Source organism: Macrosteles quadrilineatus, unplaced genomic scaffold, assembly GCF_028750875.1.
Source record: "Macrosteles quadrilineatus isolate MER2022 unplaced genomic scaffold, UCM_ALF_1.0 Scaffold_6__1_contigs__length_79288215, whole genome shotgun sequence".
In the NCBI taxonomy this organism is placed as follows: Eukaryota; Metazoa; Arthropoda; class Insecta; order Hemiptera; family Cicadellidae; genus Macrosteles; species Macrosteles quadrilineatus.
The window spans coordinates 67,530,647-67,549,797 of NW_026542599.1; the positions used below are offsets into that span (position 1 = coordinate 67,530,647).

Sequence of the window (19,151 nt, forward strand, 5' to 3'; positions counted from 1 at the left end):
TGTTTGTTTCTCTGGTTTACAAAAAAAAAAAAAAAACAATGAGTAAACCTCAAATACAATAAAACTTATCAGAAAATAATAGACACATGTTTTATTCTACACCATAACCACACGTAACTTACCAGACATGAAACACACACCAATACCAATACAAACTTCCGATTTTACAATTGGAAGTATCCAAAGTAATGCTTTTACCATACTCAAAAGTAAACTCAATTCAGATATTGTTGGTAATTTTAGTGAAAAAAATATTAGTAGTTGGATTCAAATATTTAAGTTAGATAGTTTTCAAATCACAGTTAAATTTTCACGTATACACAATTTTATTTTACTAAACATTTATTAAAACAATGCACATTTAAATACAAAGACTTAAAATATTCTAATACTGAATCATTTTGAGAAATGCAAAATTTATTTTTCCTGTTTAAACTCTATAGGTAATAATAGTTATTATTTCGTTTTATTACCTGAATCACTTAGACCTTTAAGATTCAAGTTGAAGAATCATAGTAGAATCATCCCCAGACAACCTTTTCTATAATACCTTTTTTGAAACTGAGGTGTATTTTGACCCAAGTATAAATTAACTAAGTAATAATAATGGTATTTGACTCCAGCCAATCAGCAATATGGCTTTTATTGTGATATTCTGGTGTTTTAGAGTCCAAATTAAGATTTAAATCCATCTTCTAGACAACATACACCTAAGGATAGATTTGTCAGAAGTGAAGAACTTTATCTTTTCTAAAGAGCTCCCTTTAATACAAGCCCCAACAATCATCATTATTAAGATCTAATCATGATTGTGAGGTGGGTGATAAGGAGTGAAATTATATTATAAAGTTGCTTGGTAAAATTATAATATTTTCAGAATCATTATGATTATTGTAATTGATTTTCTTGAACCTATAAGCACAAAATATGCATGATTAATTCACATAAAATAATGTTGTATTGTATATAGTATTATGTCGAAATATTAACTGACTACATGTAGTAAATCAACATTCCAAAAACACTAATTTGCATGAATCTAAATTTCAAAGAAAACAAAGGAGTCATATGATTTCTTCATGTGGTTATGAAATCTCAACAACAAAGGAAAAGGATTCAAGGATTTCAATTCATTGACACTTTCTTTTTGAAACCAGTGATATTGCAATCATAACTAGTAATATTTCCTCAAGTCTTCAATTTTGTTTATTTGTGAGTGATCTTAAGTAAATAAGGTATCAGTTTTTACTATTAACATAATTACTTGATACAAGATTATTTGTTTTACAAGAAGGTAGTGTTTGACATAAATTCCTATCAGTCTTTGATTGGCTTCTTTCTATCCACATTCCATACATCTAAAAATTGTCATTATGAGTTTTTTGAGACATCCTGATTCCTTAGTTTTCAAAAATAGTCGTTGCCATTGATGATTTTAAACAAATTTGTATTTACTCTTGAGTTTTTCAATCAATTGCTCTAAAATCCACTGCTGTCCTTAGACAGGATACATAACTTTTGGATAAGGTCCAAAAAAAAGTTTAATTATACAAGAATTAAAATATTTTCTTCACTTTTAAGCCCTGAGGTTGTATCGACTATATAATTAAAATAACAAACACCTCTCTTGCAATTTGTGGGAGGATACCATGGCTAAAAACTGTACATGAAACGTGTTATAACTCAGGAGACAAATCTTGAATTAATTCAACTTTCCGTTTACTAGTAAGTTTACTGTACTACATTTGCAGCGGATCTTGCAACTGATCGCAACTTAATTGCAACTGATCAATGGCCGTTCAAGCCGTCACCTCTCCAACAAGGAGATGTTACCAAAGATCGAGGGTTCAAATTCTATCTTGGTCACATCTGATGCAGATGAACAACTATAGCCAAACTATTAGAGGAGGCTATGCACAACACATAAGAACCTAAACCTATCTGTGGCAGAGTTCGGTGAGAGGGGCCCATCTTGATTCTAGAGTAAAGGAGAAAAGTATTAAAAATACTATGACACTCAATAAACTTGTTACCGTATAGGTTTTCTTTAGGTGCTCTAATGAATTTCCCATTTGTAAAATTTCATAATATATTTCCAGAAAAGATGCATTGGCTGTTTGTTTTAACTCCAGCTCTACTTTTTTCTTGGGTGTCTGCTGCACCTTCATCTTCAACCCAGAGTTTCATCTCGAAACCAGCTAGTGAACAAAGTAAGTGAAGAAAGGTGAAAGACTAATTACATTTTTTGTTGTCTGTTTTTACTTTTTAATGTCCAATCAACTTATGTTTGGGAGTGAACTATTTCAAGATCAAACCCAAGTTACTTGTTAGAGTACGAAAAAATGTTATTTCTAACAAGTTTAGTTTATGGAATATCAATTTGATGATTTTTATATTTTTCACAAATATATTTTACAGCTAATTTTTCCAAATATAAAATTATGAACTATTTAGAATCATTTCACATTTTTTGTATTTACTTTCAGCCTACAACTTTTTATACTGACTGATGGTTCTCTCACTTGAGTATAAAAATAGCTTTAAAAGATTATATTACTTATTCATAAGTTATTATTTCCAGATTCCAATGACTCACATTGTACACCAGAACATTTCCCCAAGGAAAACTTGAATTTGACAGAGGAAGAAACAACTTTAACATCTCACAAAATACACATAGAAGAGATCACCTCTTCAGAAGAAGTAAGTGACGAGTCTTCAGAAGTAAAGACAGAAACCCATCATGAAATTAGTCATTTTACTGCTGCTGTTCAGGAATTGTCTTCAGAAGAAGACAGTGACGAATCGTCAGAGAAAGTAAAGACAGAAACACAGAAACAAGACGAAATAAGTAATTTTACTCAAGCATCACATAACGAACAATATGAGATAAAAGTAACCTCACAAATCAATTCTACCGAAGAAGAACCTACGATAAGACAAAATGAAGTGACAGCAGAGCAAACCTCAGGAACATTACAAGTTTCTGAACAACCAACTCAGAATTCTGAACAAGCATCTGAAAAACCTGCGTTAGAATCAACTGTAGAAGGGGCATCAACACCAGTGACGATAACGATAACGACAAAGAGACCAAAACCGAGCAAACCAAAACCCAAACCTCCTCGGGCTACTACAGTGAAGCCTTTGGCTGAGAGTCCGACGCAAGCAGTCACAGTAAAGCCTGCTAAACCTGCAAAACCAGCGACGCAACGCTACCCTTGCAGATGTGGCGACGGAGTCTGTTCTTGCTGTACGGGTATCATCTTGGAGAACTTCAATGTGCCTCTGAGGTCGAGAGCGTGTGCCAACGTTACCTACGAACCCGACGATTTCGCCTTCAACTTCAAACTTGCTTACAACAACATAGTTCTGTACAACAGAAGAATGTCAGGTAAGAGACAATATCTAAAGCTGTAACTAATGTCTAGCAAGCCTAGCTAGTAAATAGGTTTTAAACTCTCTTTGTGCTGTAGGAGGTATTTAGCTTACTGTGTTTAGTTAACTTTGTGTGAAAGATCTTATGATTTAACTATAAAGATAGTTTATCAACTCAATTCAAACAGAAAACAAAGATTATTTACACTTTCATTTGCGGTTCACAGTGAGGAGCAGCTTCTGAACTTACCAAACACTATAGCTCAGTGATACTGGTAGTGGCTTTTGGCTGATATTATTGGCTGCAGACCATCCGCCAACATTATTTGATCACCACTGGTTTGCATGTGTCTTCATTATAAAAGTACTGGTACTTCACTGTATTAATTTCTCTGAACAGACCAGTAGAATCAAGCAGTTAAGGGTTGAAATTGTCTGTACTCAAGCTGGTCTGTTTTTCTATTAAGTTACCTACTACAGGTGGGAGATAAATTTGTATCTGGCAACCTTTACCACAACAGCTGAACAAGCTTTCACCTCTTTTTTTCACGATCCTCCTTTCCGCGACTGTTCAAAATATGAACAACATTGTACTGTTATCTATCTGTGTTTCCTGTGTATATGTGTATTTTATCTATATATCTTACTCTTTATGTACATTTCTCCAAATTAAATATTGCATCACAGAAGCTGATAAGTCATTATTTCACAGCCAAGAACCCACGGCCAGCATGCATTCCCATCAACCGATACTTTGGCATCAAGATGTGCGCCAAGTTGTCCAACGTCTACATGTCTGGTCGCAACATGCACGCTTGCCTCGACTTTGAGGGGTTCTTCATTGACGAAACTGCCTTCAAATACTCCTTCAACTGCTTCAGGGTAGGCACTGAGGGAGTGGCGATTGTACGGCCTGAAGATGGAGGAGGTATGTGAAGGATAAAACAAGTAAAAAGTAGATGTTTAAGTTAGGTTCCATTAGATTTTTAGGACCCCAACACACCATGATGCATATTATAAGCCAAAGATGAGTATTAATGGGTTTGAGATGACTGCTTTTGGTTACTGACTAAAATCTGCTGGCTCTTTATCCAGGATCATTAGCACAATGACCAAGATTGCTATCAATTGATAGATTGCAAGAATGCTATTGATTGCTGTTTTGACTGGGTCCAGTTCTGAACCTTTGAAATGGTTTTGATATTTTCAGCTTCGAACCAGCAACCTTATTATTACAAGGCAAGCTCTACCCACCACGCACATTTCAAAAACCACATTAATTTTTTCAGGAGAAAGGAGTAATTTTTTAATCGATCATTGGTCTATTACTGTTTAATGCCAAATTAAATATAATAGATAATGTTTTATATGTCAAGAGGAATGTGGAATTATAAATATACATGTTTCTTTGTGAGCTGCGTGCGTGTATTTGATCACAACAACTACTTAAACCTTATTCTGACCATGAATTGATTATCCTACCAGCATAGGAACATTTTCTTTGTTCTTCTGGTTCACTATTCTAGCGGAAATACTTGTGAATGGATTTAGAGGCAAGGAAGAGTCATACACAAATGAATCAAATTTGGTTCATGTTGGTGCAATGTTTTAGTTTGTAATGACTAATGAGCTAGTGTAATCTATTTGTTTTTAGGTTTGGATGCAAAGTTGTAAAACAATAACAATTAATTGTATTCAATATCACAATTGTAATTTGTGACCGTATTCCAAAATAAGTCTCTAATTATTTTATTCTTTAGGCCTTCCACCACCACCTGATGAGGAGGAGCAAACGGACGAAGATTACGACGATAGCGCTCGATCGTTCAGAGGTGAAGTGCTCGGAAAGACTTCATCTGGAAGTTGGGAGAGCGAAGTTGAAGTACTGTAAACCAACTAAACTTTGTTCTACAGCATTCCACATCTTCTAACAAGCTGATGATGAAGATGTTTTGCTATTTAAATGTTTTACTAGTTTTTTCTCAAGTGTTGCTTTAATTAGTTTACCAATATGCGTATTTACAATTTCCGTTTATATTATTGATTACTATGATGTTAAGTTTTATTTATTGTTTATTGATATGTGATATTATTTATTTCTAATTTGTAAATATATTTTCTAATGCCAACTTCATACGAGTATTTATTCCACAAACTCTTACAAGTAATTACTATTTTAAAATATTAGGTAGAATCATCTACTACTAAATAAAATACAGTGAATAACATTGATCTGCGCATTAAATAGTTAACGTAACTACTTTATGTGACTATTCGATATAGGAGATTACATATAGAAAATGGCAAATTTTAGTGCAAAAGAGTATCTTGAAAATGCAGCTATTGAGTTGCTATTGATGCAGCCAAACATCTGAGTCAGAGAACTTTAGTCTGTTATTTATTTTTATTTTAAATGAGTGTTTGTGTGTGTTATTAACTGTTGAGACAAAGACTGTGTTTTCCTGATTTCAAAAAGGTGAATGCCACCCAAAAATATTTATCTATCTGAATTAAATGATCTCGCCCAAAAACCATGACGTTTAAAATGAAACTTTTCTTCTTAGTGCTTATATATTTTTCAAATTAACAAATTTTGTTATATAAGTTTGATTATTTGTCTAGCTTGAAGTTATTATTATATCACAAATGTATGAAGTGTAGTACACTGTAGTTTAAAACTATTAGACTACCTCCATTAATATTCTCTGCTACTATTAAAGAAGTTGAAAACTATCTAAATTTGATCCTCAATCCACTCATGTATCCTAGGAGTATAAAATGATTAGTATTGACAATGGCGCCACCATTCAGTCCTGCCTTTCTCTGGGAGCTTGTAGAATCTCAAGCAGGTCTGATAGTAGTTCATCAATACAAATGGGTTATCAGAGGAGAAAATGACATTAGTATGGCCTATCTGGCAGCCACGCTCCACTACCCAGCTCACTGCCACTTGTCCTGCAAGCCATCAGTGTGGGTTCATCAGCCTTAGGGTAAGCATGTTTACTTTGTGAAATTGGTGAAATTGTTTATACGTTTTTTTAGCGATTTTGGGTGTAGTTTTTTTTTTATTGATTGCCATTTATTTTTTTTTTATGTATATTGTTATTTTAGGTCTAAATTCACAGAGGATACAAACTGAATTAAATTAATCGCTTCTTTACTGAGGCAGTCTTAGGATCTTATGGATTTTTCTTACATCTAATTACCAAACAAATAAAATTACACATAAATAAAAATAAAAATAAAGTTGTGAGATAAGAAGTAATAGGGATTCTTTTGTTTCAATAATGGCCAGTCACTATACTCTCTGTTCTGCTGTATACAGGTGTTGACTATTTTGATACACTAATAGTTAACTGTAATACAAGTATTAGATCATAGGGGTTGAGTAGCGCCAGACTTTAATGACAGTTTATTGTATAAATTTTTTTTAAATTTAATTTGTTTACAAACCTAAATGTATCTTTGATTCTTAAGCAAGAAATTGAACAATTCAAATGGTGTGCTTAGAGTTTTCAATGGCAAAAATCCAAAAAACCTACATTAATGAATGTCAATAATCGTGATGATTTATTAACACATTCTTTGTAGATTCCAAAAGCAGCGAAGAAATGGCAAGATTATTTTTGTTTGGTGTCTCCGTCTTGTGCCTGAAATACGCTGCCTCTATGACAATGGACGGTAAGTAAAAAGTTTTTTCGGATTCCTAATTTAATAGTTTGTAAATGTGTTATTGGATTTAATACTAAAAGTTTTAGGACCTTTAGTCTCTGCTCAAGTTACCGTTAGAAAGTGTGGATGTTCCACGCCCCAAGAAAGAAGGAAGTCCAGGAGTCCTCCCCACAAAATTTGGTATCTTTAAAGCCAGTTACAGACTTTCTAAGGACATCTAGAACTGTGTCTAAAAACCTCTGTTACATTTTTAGGAAATAACTTCTTGATCAGCATTGTACGTGTTATTAAATTTATGGAAAGTAAATAAAGATACGTCTTATAACACTTAAAACATATTTACGCTTATACTGTTACTCACAAGACGGTAAATATACAAAAGATGGTAAGTAGTGATCGATTTCAATTGGACACTCCAATCATCATCAGACCCAATAGGCGAATGACAAGAATCTTGAATGGCGTCCCTACTTATAACTACTTATTACATAAGTAGGGACGCCATTCAAGATTCTTGTATTAAATTTATATAATACAAGAATCTTGAATGGCGTCCCTACTTATTACTACTTATTACATAAGTAGGGACGCCATTCAAGATTCTTGTCATTCGCCTATTGGGTCTGATGATGATTGGAGTGTCCAATCAAAATCGATCACCACTTACCATCTTTTATATATTTACCGTCTTGTGAGTAACAGTATAAGCGTAAATATATGTTTTAAGTGTTATAAGACGTATCTTTATTTACTTTCCGTATTTTTAGGAAGGAATATATTTTTAAAATTTTTTCCATGGTCCAATGGTCCAGGAGTGGCTGTAGTCCCTACCCCCCCTTGGAACTACCACTCAGCCCAATGTAATCCTAGATGTGTCATAATTAAAGCGTTGTTTTGACGATATTAAGAGTAGTTTAACAAATTTAAAAGACTTAAAGAAGTAGATTTCATTGCCAACACAGTGGAAAGGTCTTCAAGGAAATTCTCTCGAGACCAAGTATGATGTATTTTAAAGGTCAAAACGTTTTCCTTATTTAGCGAATTTCCCTACAGTATATTTATGTGTCCATAAACATACTAACTTGAGTAATTTTTGTCAGATTTTGATGAAATTTGGTTTGATGGTGTAGGCAGGATAAACTTGAATGAGTTCACAAACCATTCAAGTTGGGGTTTCAAGATGGGGTAAAAATTGTTTTTTTTTTTGTTTTTTTTGACCCTCAAAACATAAAATTTCTCATTTTCTCTAGACCTTCTTAAAAAGCTTTAAAAAATAAATAATTCAGTATATCAAAGTGTTTTTGTACGGTTATTGGTCACGGAGAAAATTCCAAAAAGTGTTAAATGTCAAATTCCCATGTCATATTGTAAAATTAATAAGTTTGCTTGTTAATGCTCGTTAAAAAACACACTTTATTACTGTTCTATTTCTTATACAAGAATATTATTCACACATCTTGCTTGAACAAACTCTATTTTCAAACTAAACCAATGTTTACAAAAACATCTGACAACAAACATATTTAAACACATGATAAAAAGAACAGACTTAATACAACATCCCGCTTCAAGATGTCCACATCTTTATGAACCTCAGTACCGCCTCGGTTTCTTAATGGACCTTCCGTAACGGGTTACTGTGCCAGCTCCTGGACGATCACGTGAGTTGCATGGACGATTAAGGACCATGGATGAACAGTTTGAAAGAATTCCATCTCCTCCGTAGTACGGTGCAGGAACTAAGAACTTCCTGTTTCGGCGAATAGTTCTCTTGTCAGTTTCCACAAGGTAGGAACGTGGTTCGTTCAATTTCCTGACTACCTTACCGTGTCGACGTAGATCTGTGATCCATACCATGCTTCCAACTTCTAATTCACTTAAACCACTCGCTCCATGTCGTTTATCAAATTGTATCTTGTACTTATTCTGGTACTTATTCTCCCTCTCAAGAAAATTCTTATTTTCCACAGGATTTCCAACCAAAGTAGATGGAAGATTGTCTCTTAATTTCCTTCCAAACATAAGTTCAGATGGGGAAAAGCCGGTTTCAAGAGGTGAGGTCCGGTAAGAAAGTAGGGCAAGTTCAAATTTATCCTTGTTTTTCTTCATTAGCCCTTTTGCTACTTTCACAGCTGCTTCAGCTGCCCCATTTCCCTGATGGTGGTGGGGACTACTTCTGAATGTGGAGAACCCCCACTCCTTTGCAAACAATTTAAATTCACTTGAGTCAATATGGTGAAATTGTGTCCCACTATCTGAATAAACACGTTGAGGAATTCCAAAACGTGAAAATGTGGTTTTGCAAACCCGAATCACATCTGAAGCCCTCATTCGATGCATTTCCTCGACTTCAAAGTATCTTGAGTAGTGATCCACGATAACCATATACCACTTGTCTTCGTGTTTGAACAAGTCAACAGACACATTTTGCCACGGGTAATCTGGGACAGTTCTCGGAATCAATGGTTCACTGTGATTAGTTGAGTTCTGAATACACACTGGACACGATTTGATTTTCCTTTCTATTTCTTGAGAAATTCCAGGCCACCACATGGTTCCCAAAGCACGTTTCCTTGTTTTTGTGATTCCCAAGTGTCCACTGTGAAGCCTCTCGAGCATTTCCGCTCGTAGTTCTTGAGGTATTATCATCCGAGTTCCTCGAAGCAATAGCCCATCAATACAACTTAACTCGTCTTTCACATTAAAGTACTCTTGAATCTCATTAGGTAAACTTGATTTTACAGGCCATTCGTCTAAAATTTGTAACTTAAGTTGTGCACAGATTGGATCTCTCATTTGTGAGTGAAGTACCTTTGTCACATTTTCATCTGTAGTGTTTATACTAATCAGACTGATTTCATGGACGAAGGCTTCCACTTCTTCGGTCAATTCGCCATCTTCGTCAGCCGGAATAGGACTTCTTGATAGTAGATCTGCTATGGCAAGGTCTTTTCCTGGGGTCCAGGTCATGCGATAATCGTATCTCATCATACGCATTCGGAACCGCTGTAGCCTCGGTGAGAGCTCGTCCAAATTTTGTGTTTTGAAAATTGAGACAAGCGGTTTGTGGTCGGTCTCAATTGTGTACATTTTACCCATCAGGAAACATTTCAAACGGTCACTTGCCCATGTGCACGCAAGCGCTTCTCTCTCAATGTTACTGTAGTTTTCTTCAGCAGGCGTTAGAGTCCGAGATATATATGCCACAGGTTTCTTGTTTTCTCCTTCAACTTGAAGTAAAACCGCTCCAAGACCTTTTTTTGAAGCATCGCAAGAAAGAATCGAGGGTTTTTGCGGATCGTAAACAGTCAAACATGGCTCTGATGATAAAATCTGTTTTACTGTGACAAAAGCGTTTTCTTGAGCTGGTCCCCAAAGGAAATCGTTTTTAGTCTTTAACAAGCTCGTAATTGGCTCCAAAATCTCACTGCGGTTCGGAATAAATTTTGCCAGAAAAGTGATCATGCCCATGAATCTTTGTACTTCATTAGCGTTTCTTGGAGCTGGTAAGTCCACAATCGCTTGTACCTTGCTTGGATCAGGCTTGATTCCGTCCTTAGACAGCACAAACCCCAGAAATGTCACAGTCTTCTTGCAGAACTCCGACTTCTGCTTATTCAAGGTGATTCCATTAGCTTGCACTCTCTCTAGAACGGCCCTAAGACACTCGTCGTGTTCTTCTTTCGTTCTTCCCCATATCAGACAGTCGTCAATGTGCACTAAACAGTTCTTTGCCCCTTCTAAAGCTTTTGACATGCGGCGCTGAAACTCTTCAGGAGCGGACGTAATTCCAAAAGGTAACTTACGGAATTTATACCTCCCAAAAGGGGTGATAAATGTTGTGTAATCTTGTGACTCCTCTGCAAGGTTCAGTTGCCAGAACCCGGAATTCGCATCGATCTTGCTGAAGTACTTGGCTCCCGCGATCTCGGCCAATGAAAGTTCGATCTTTGGGATAGGATAAAACCGACGTTTCACACTGTTGTTGAGTTTGGATAGGTCTACGCAGATCCTAACCCCACCTCCCTTTTTTGCGCAAACTACCATTGGTGCGCACCAATCAGTCGCGTGTTCAACTGGAACAATCACTCCTTTCTCAAGCATATCGTCTAACTGCTCTTTCACCTTGGTTTTTAAAGGTATTGGTACAACCCTGGGGGTGGATATAGCGTAAGGAACTGCATTCTCCTTCATTTCAATCTTGTACTCTCCTTTCATATTTCCCAGCCCTTGAAATAAATTAGGATACTTAGTAGCCCAGTCAATATCATGTGAATCTACAGAAAAAATTCTCCTCACCAGGTTCAGCTCTTCACAGGAACGTCTGCTAAGAAGTGGAACAGTGATCTCCTCAGAAATATACGCAAGATCATAAACTGATACACCCTTATGTTCAAGCTTTAGCCTTAAAGTTCCCAAAATATTGATTCGTTCTTTCTTCTTTGCGCTAAACACAGGGGATTTGCACTTTCCTAGAGGCAGAGTCTTAATAAAATCACCAAGAACTCCTACTGGAATCATGGTTACATCAGCGGCTGTGTCAAGTTTAAATTTTATAAGACCTAAATCTTGGTTTCCACAGCTTGCTTTTACCTCCTGGACCCAGGCTTTGTCACTGCTGTCTATATTCCCTATGAAAATCTCAGGAACCTGTTGATAACCACTGTCTGAATCTTGCTGTTCGATTTCCTTAACAACGTTTTTGTTTTTTCTCATCCACTTTTCGCGGGAGGGACAACATCGAAAAAAATGTCCAATCTCGGAACATTTGTCACATTTGGCTTTCCTAGCAGGGCATTCGGCCAGTGATCCGTGCCAGTTGTAACCACATTTCCTGCACTTTTTTCTCATAGCATCCTCGGTGAATTTCTGTTCACCAGCTCTTTCAGACAGATTTGTTTTACCGACTTGTATTGACGTTTGATTCACCATAAAAACATTAGTATTGGCGAGCACACGTTTTTGGCGTTCTAGCTCCTCGTGTTGGCGCAAGGTATTAATCGCCTTCTCCAGAGTCAATTGAGAGTCCAGCTGGAGTCTATCACTTAGAGCCTCATCTTTCATACCAATAATGAGGACCAGAAGCACCATCTCATCGTTCAGTTCACCCCATGCACACGTTTTTGCAAGACCATGCAAATCTGTTATGAATTTTTCAGATGGATCACTCCCTTGCTTGTGTCTCAGAAATTTTGTTCTCTCATAAATGATATTTCGTCTTGGCACAAAGTATGCATCAAAGGCCCGAAGAGCCTCGTCATAAGTATTCGGTTTTGGTGAAAACGAATCGAAAATATCTTCACTCCTACTACCCATTGTAAACAAAAGTACATCGATTTGCCGAGCGTCGAAAGTGCTATCTAGACCGCACCCCCGTCTGTACCTTTGAAAGCGATTCCTCCAGGAATGCCACTCATTCGGAGTAAAAGAGAAGGTATCTGGAGTTGGTAACGTCAGATTTATCATAGGAGTAGGAGTACACATTACTGCATTATTTTCTCGGTTTGTCTGTCCCAATGCAAAACCTAGTGACTCACCTTCAGTCTTTCTAGAATCCCTTTCTGACATGTAGTTGAATTCACTTTGGGCATCCTCCTCATTGTCCTCATACCTTTGCCTACGAGTATTTCGTTTTTTTCTGCCCTTACTTGACATCATGCGTGGTTTTAGACTTTGTTCGATAAAAAATCCACTAAGCTGCCACCATGTTCTATTTCTTATACAAGAATATTATTCACACATCTTGCTTGAACAAACTCTATTTTCAAACTAAACCAATGTTTACAAAAACATCTGACAACAAACATATTTAAACACATGATAAAAAGAACAGACTTAATACAACAATTACTTTCCTAGCAGCAAACCTAGGTACTCAACTTGTTAAACCTAATGTTATTTAAATAGATTTAATTTAAAATCAATTCAGGCAAATGGGAATTCGCTTTGTCTGCAGGTTTGCTGCAGGGGGTATTTTTTTAACAAACACGAATTTATCAACGCATGTCTGTGCCTTGAGAATGGTCTGTTGAGAAACTATTTACCCTAATTTTTTCAGACATGGAGTCGCTCCATATTTACTATGATGACGCTGGTCAGCCAGTCCCGATGTTGACGAATGTGTCCGACGTAGTTCCAACCCTCAAGACTCCCAGCGTAAGGTTCGGACCGTTACCTTGCGAATGTGCAGACCTGAAATGTGGCTGTTGTGTCAACATGAACATCCAACTGTTCAACTTCACCAGAAGAGGTTAGCATTTAAAGGATAAATGGTTTATTTGGCCCTGACACTTGATTATACCAAGTAATGGACAATGCTGGTCTAGGGGTTAGCGCTGTAGCGGGGGGCCGTTTGGTGAGGAGGTGCGGGGTTAAGGTATGGGATGGAGGAGGGAAATTCGGGTAATCAGGAGGGAATAAACAGGGTAATGCTAATAGGTTAGGAAAAGGTGTGTCTGGACCAAACTTAATTTCTGCGTGCTGAATCTGCTACCAATACAATTAGGAAGATTGCTGGGGACCAGAGGGACGGAGACCTTTTACCCAGATCAGAACACTTGCCTAGCCAGCTTTGATTTGAACTAATGGAACTAACTATTTAAATATAAACCTATCCTTCCACTATGAACTGAACTTGGGTAATTACTTACTAATTATTGATGAGCAAATGAGTGATATGTAATTGAATACTGAATGAGAAATAAGTATGAATTGATTTAAACTATTAAGTTACACTCTGGGAACATGTGGATTAGTATTCATGTTTCGAAAGGTTGGTGGCAGAGTGCCAACAACCGGCTAAGTTGTCAATTCCTACATTTCCATAGTCGGGTGAGCCAGAAGGGCTCCCCGCTAGTTACCTGACTTAGCCAGACATTTTCCCTACTTAATTTCTACATATTAACTAACTATGATAACTTATCCCAAACATCGAAGAGAAGTCCTGGATTTTACGGAGAGGTTTTCTGTGTAGAAGCCGGTTGTCGAAGAAGGAGGACAAGACTAGGAAAGGTGGGGATAGAGCATTGATGCAGTCGCGGCAGGCAACGAGATGAACATGCAGCCCGGCTTCGCGAACTGCACACACTATAAAAAATATAGCGTGCCGCTATGCGTCACAACCACCCCCCTTACGACGAAAGAAAAGAAAACAACAGAACAGTTTTTTTGAAGGTTGGTGAAAGGGTTTGGTTTGGTGTGTTTTTTTTTTTTTTTTGTGGGGAAGTTTGCCGTTCGGTTTGCTTCCAGATGTGAAATCAAAGTCACAGCGCATGTCTTCTGTTTTAAAGACTTTGGTCGGAATCCTATCGATCAACAATAGCTTTTAGGTACGTAATGATGCGACTCAGTGGTTCAGAACCCACCATATGTTGTATATCATCTACTTGAGGAGAGCGAGAACGGTCAAGTGGTTAGAGCGTGGGATTCAGTCCCTGAGGTCCCGAGTTCAAATCCTGCCAAATTGCCAATTGATTTTTTCTAAGTGGTAATCCCACAACCCCTTGGTCTCGCCTGAATTAATGTTGAAAAAATCCCAGCTCGCCGTGTCTAGCGTCCTAGGCCAAAAAAATATCCACTTTAAATAAGTAGGTTTCAACGACATGAACTCATATTGAAGAACTTTGTATATTAAAAGTCATGCAATGATTTTAAATTAACAAGAGTGCTTTAAAATGTCAAAATCCCAAAAATCACCAATGGATTTTTTCTTAGTAAAATAAGCTAACCACAACCCTCAATGAAGTAACGTATAAAACAGTTCTGGGCCAGAGCCTACATCCTAGGATGTGAAGTTGTGACATAAAAAACAATAGGACAATCTTAGGCTTGACTGTAATGAATCATTGTAGCTGGAAACTACCGTAATTATCAATGACAAATTTAAGGCATGGCTACAATAAGACAAAATATCCATCCAGGTTTGCCTACAATGACTATTTTTAAATATCAAAGTCTGATTATGCACATATTTACACTCTGTATTGATTATTACAAAACAATTTTTTGGCTGATCTTTTTTCAGGTTGTACCAATTTCACCTATGATCCGTATGAGTTTTCCATTCGTATGAACATGCTGTGGAATGAGCAATCCATCTTCAACAGAAGTATTTCAGGTACAAATAATTAGTGTTCACGTTACGTACAATATTGGTAATAACTAAAAACTCATAGAAATGATAGGTCTGTTGGTATGTTTAAATAAGCTTGGTTCAATAGGGCAATCTGGCAATAGGGCACTATAAGTCTCGTGTCGCGTCAACTATAGTCGACTATCGCTAGCGAACGTTTTAATAAATAAATAGCCTACAGCTGCTTCATAAAATGATGACTACTTAACTAAGGGACATTCCAAGCTAAATACCGAGTAATGTAATCATTCCAGGCAAGAACCCCCCACCTGCATGTGCCCAGCTACCCCTGCCCGGGCCGTACTTCCCCACCATGGACCAATGTGTACGCCTCTTCAACATCTTCACTCCAGGCCGCAACATCCATATGTGCATGAACCTGGAGACCCGGATAGAGAGAGTGCCAGTGTTAGTGCTGCAGTTTGACTGTATGAAGATGGGACTGGACGGAGTGTCGTTGCTCAAACCCGAGGATGAGGGGGGTGTGATGCCTCAGGTGAGATGTGACAAGTTTAACTTGGCTAATAGCAATAATTAAATATAGACCTACAGCAGTGCTGCGGTTGACATATGTTCTGGCGTCCACCGCTTGGAGTGCCGTGTAGTTACGGCACACACCACTGCAGAGTCTGCTGGTAGCATAAGGTGAACACCGAGCATGCTCTAGCTGCATATCGTGGAATCTTCATTTGAAAGTTTTTATTCTATTCGTCTATGCTAATAGGTATTATCATTGACTATGGATAAAACTGGACATCCCTATGTTAAAGTTGCAACTAGTTTCATAATCCATGTAGTATAATTTAGCAACATAATGCGTTGGTGTGAATTGCTGTTGATAATTTCGATTCACACTCCCTTGAATGGTGAGCTTTTTTTTAAGTGGCTAATTTGGAATTGTGTTTCTATTAGGAGATGGAAGAAGGTGCTGCAGTGGAAGGCAACTCTCCGACAGATGGGAGACCTTCGCTCACAACACAAGAAGCATCCGACGTCTTTGACCCTGTTGATCCCGAGAAGAAAAAATTCAACATAACAATAACTGATGAGAAAAATACTACAACACAAGCAACGCCCATGTCAATAGATATTCCGATAGATATAACAAATTTAACTGGCAGTGTTCCAGAAAATACTATGGTAATTAACAATCAAGTGGAAATGAACAAGTTAGAGAATAATGTAGCTTCAAACAGTTCAAGCCAAGAGAATGAAATGGTTGCAAAGGGAAATTCTACTGTTACCAGAAATACCACACTAAATAAAACGTAGATAGATTTTCATAATTTATAGCCCACCCAATTACTTTTAATTAAGACTTCTCCATAGTCCATCTGGTACAAGATAGTGCTATGGTCAAACTATGTATTTATTTAAAACTTATTTATTTTATACTAGCTGTGTGCCCGTTCTACGCACCGGGATCTTATTGTAGTCAGTTATTGAAACCTTTTTATTAAGAACAGAATTTGGTTTGTATATTTTCAGATATGTTGGCAAAACTATTATACAGGGTGTCCCGGAACTCTCTACCAATATTTTAGGGCATTGTTCCTGGGTAAGAAACATATCTAAATATCATATTTAAATTGTCCGGAAGTCCTTATTTACTCAGATAGCCGCCATTTTGTTTTTTTCACTTATTAATTTTTTTCTGAAGATTGGTTAAACATACGAAGTTGAAACTTTGCACAAACATTTATGACAACTAGACAAAGCTACAAAAAAAATTATGACGATTTTTCAAATTCATAAAACAAAATGGCGGCTGTTTAAAATTTTGTTTCTTAAATTACTCGAAAACTGTTGATGTTACAAAAATTTTACAAGGTTAACTTTTTTAAGGCAATTTTATTACAAATCGATCGACACCTTAATCTTTAAGATCGGACAAGTATTAACTGAGATATGGCAGTTTTAGTGATACGTGACCGCTTTCAGCATGCGCTGCAACTAATATCCGGCGGTCACGTATTTATCGGTGTCAGTTTGAAAAAAAAAAACAACCTCATACAAACAACTTTTTGTTATTTAATAGATTACGTACCTATTCTCTAAACAATGATTGGTAAAGGCTATCTAATAACATTAGAAGAAAATGTGACAAAAATCACACAACGTTGGGTTTTTGGACGTTTGTAATTTTATTTCTTAAGTAGGTAGGCCGTGTATTCTAGGGAAAAGTACCGGGATCAATGATCGTCGTCGAACAGTTGTTATGAATAATTGGGTAGGCGTACGTACCCAAGAGATGGGCTATGGGCCTATTGGCTGTATGGTCCAGCGATTGCATCACACGGTGAGTAGGTACTATTGACTATATATATATATATATAGTCAATGGTAGGAACAGAAAATAACACATTAGAAAAGCGAGTTTAGCATCATCCGTAAACCTCTGTTACAATCACCCACTGCAGTTGTGATTTTTTTACTTTACACTTTACACAACCGCCATTGAAGCGCCGTGTCAATGAGTGGAAACCATATTTCTAAGCCATTTGGCGACGATCATTATTAAATTTAAAGTTTCCCAGCCGTATATAACACTGATTCAAGGTCTTCTTTCTGGTTATCAGAACTCAAGAACAATTTATACACAAAGAATCTCTGGTTTCTGAACTGGATGATGCCTAGTTATTTAATTTCATTTACACGGTTACACTATTACACTTTATTATTGCACTTTCGATTAATTAAATCCGTTATGTAAGAAAAAAGTTTTTAATCACTTGGGATTTACATTCAAAACGTGATTGAAAAAGGTTGCGGTATTTGTAAACAACATTTGTAAACATATCAGTGACAGCTAGGAAAAATAATCTTGATCCGAACAGCTGTTCGTTATTTCATAGATGATTATGCAATAAAAATTGGACGAAAACTTGACATAAATTGCACAAAACTACATTTTTGAACGTTCGTAATATTATTTACAAAGTAGTGAGGCTATATTTTAATGGCTAAAGACAATCTCGCCAATCCAGTGAATACATTAAAATGACTTGGATCTTGATAGGTACTCTCGTTTTCCAGGAGAAGATAGCGTAAAATGCCATCTTTAGTGTTACAGACAAAGGGAAAGACAGACAGACAGAAATTGAGATAAGACTCGTTTCTGCTTATTTAATGTATAAGACGTAAAAATAACCTAAAAATATATAATTCTGAGCAATGTACAGACAAAACTCTAGTTTTATTTATATAGATTTCTTTCTTGTACTTATGTAAGATTAAAACATTTTTACTCAGACAAACATAACAACTACATTATCCTTTGTGTTACTGTGAAGCAGAATTGCTTTCCTTTCCTTGATATAAAATCAAACAATAACCATTGTTTACCTTTGATTGTGAGCGGAGCCAACTTTTTCTGGCACCATTTAAAATTTGTCTATTTAGGCCTAGTTCATTTTTGTACTGTATTGGGTCACCCATTCCTTAGCTTGCTACGTTCCACGCACTTAGGCCTTTGAGGATGAGAAAATACAAGGGAAAAAGAGGATGTCAACCATCAAAACAATGAACTGAAGATGGCAAAAACAATGTCTAGCATTGCTACTGATTCAGACGATAATCGGGTCGGCTGTTTGTAAGGCCATGAGTATTTGTTTTACATTCCAATGATCTAGTGCTGGATTTATGGTACTTGCGGCCCTAGGCCAAACTAAACCATCCTCCCGCAGCGAAACCATGAACATCTCCAGCGATAACAGGGACATAATTATCATTACTAACACTAATGATTGCAAAATTGTGAATGTATCCCAAAATTAGGGGGACATTGTTATTGTCACCCGCAACATGGCAAATTATTAATTTTTTGTTCTAAACAACTTTTCTTATAAAAAGCTGCGGCCCCCCTTTTGTTTGCAGCTTAGAGGTAAATCGAACATTGCAATGATCAAGTACAGTATGTAAAGTTTTAAGTCCACTTATTCTCCTGACAACTGTCCATGTTTAATTAATT

At 36.7% G+C, this 19,151-nt stretch overlaps 2 protein-coding genes across 3 annotated transcripts; both read left to right on the forward strand.

Annotated features, from left to right (window-relative positions):
• Positions 1–1,127: 1,127 nt before the first annotated feature.
• Positions 1,128–5,499, forward strand: LOC128996967 (uncharacterized). Of its 2 annotated transcripts, none has more exons than XM_054422530.1 (5): positions 1,128–1,212; positions 2,100–2,210; positions 2,582–3,394; positions 4,091–4,306; positions 5,139–5,499. In XM_054422530.1, the coding sequence occupies exons 2-5, from the start codon at positions 2,105–2,107 to the stop codon at positions 5,267–5,269; spliced, it is 1,266 nt and encodes a 421-aa protein (XP_054278505.1). In that variant the 5' UTR covers positions 1,128–1,212; positions 2,100–2,104; the 3' UTR covers positions 5,270–5,499. The 2 variants fall into 2 exon arrangements, with proteins under 2 accessions (XP_054278505.1, XP_054278507.1); XM_054422532.1 differs by having other exon boundaries at positions 1,146–1,235.
• An 831-nt stretch (positions 5,500–6,330) lies between these two features.
• Positions 6,331–19,102, forward strand: LOC128997598 (uncharacterized). Its single transcript, XM_054423237.1, has 7 exons — positions 6,331–6,368; positions 6,970–7,059; positions 13,109–13,300; positions 15,074–15,166; positions 15,436–15,677; positions 16,094–16,321; positions 19,058–19,102. Exons 2-7 carry the CDS (start codon positions 6,990–6,992, stop codon positions 19,100–19,102), a joined length of 870 nt encoding a protein of 289 aa, XP_054279212.1. The 5' UTR covers positions 6,331–6,368; positions 6,970–6,989.
• The last annotated feature ends 49 nt before the right edge of the window (positions 19,103–19,151 follow it).

Bases quoted from the DNA above. Each gene is read 5' to 3' on its own strand.
- LOC128996967 (XM_054422530.1), top strand. From the start codon at position 2,105: ATGCATTGGCTGTTTGTTTTAACTCCAGCTCTACTTTTTTCTTGGGTG. The intron at 2,211-2,581 runs GTAAGTGAAGAA...TATTATTTCCAG, and splicing joins GAAACCAGCTAGTGAACAAA to ATTCCAATGACTCACATTGT. The intron at 3,395-4,090 runs GTAAGAGACAAT...ATTATTTCACAG, and splicing joins GTACAACAGAAGAATGTCAG to CCAAGAACCCACGGCCAGCA.
- LOC128997598 (XM_054423237.1), top strand. From the start codon at position 6,990: ATGGCAAGATTATTTTTGTTTGGTGTCTCCGTCTTGTGCCTGAAATAC. The intron at 15,678-16,093 runs GTGAGATGTGAC...TGTTTCTATTAG, and splicing joins AGGGGGGTGTGATGCCTCAG to GAGATGGAAGAAGGTGCTGC. The intron at 16,322-19,057 runs GTAATTAACAAT...TTTTGTTTGCAG, and splicing joins GTGTTCCAGAAAATACTATG to CTTAGAGGTAAATCGAACAT.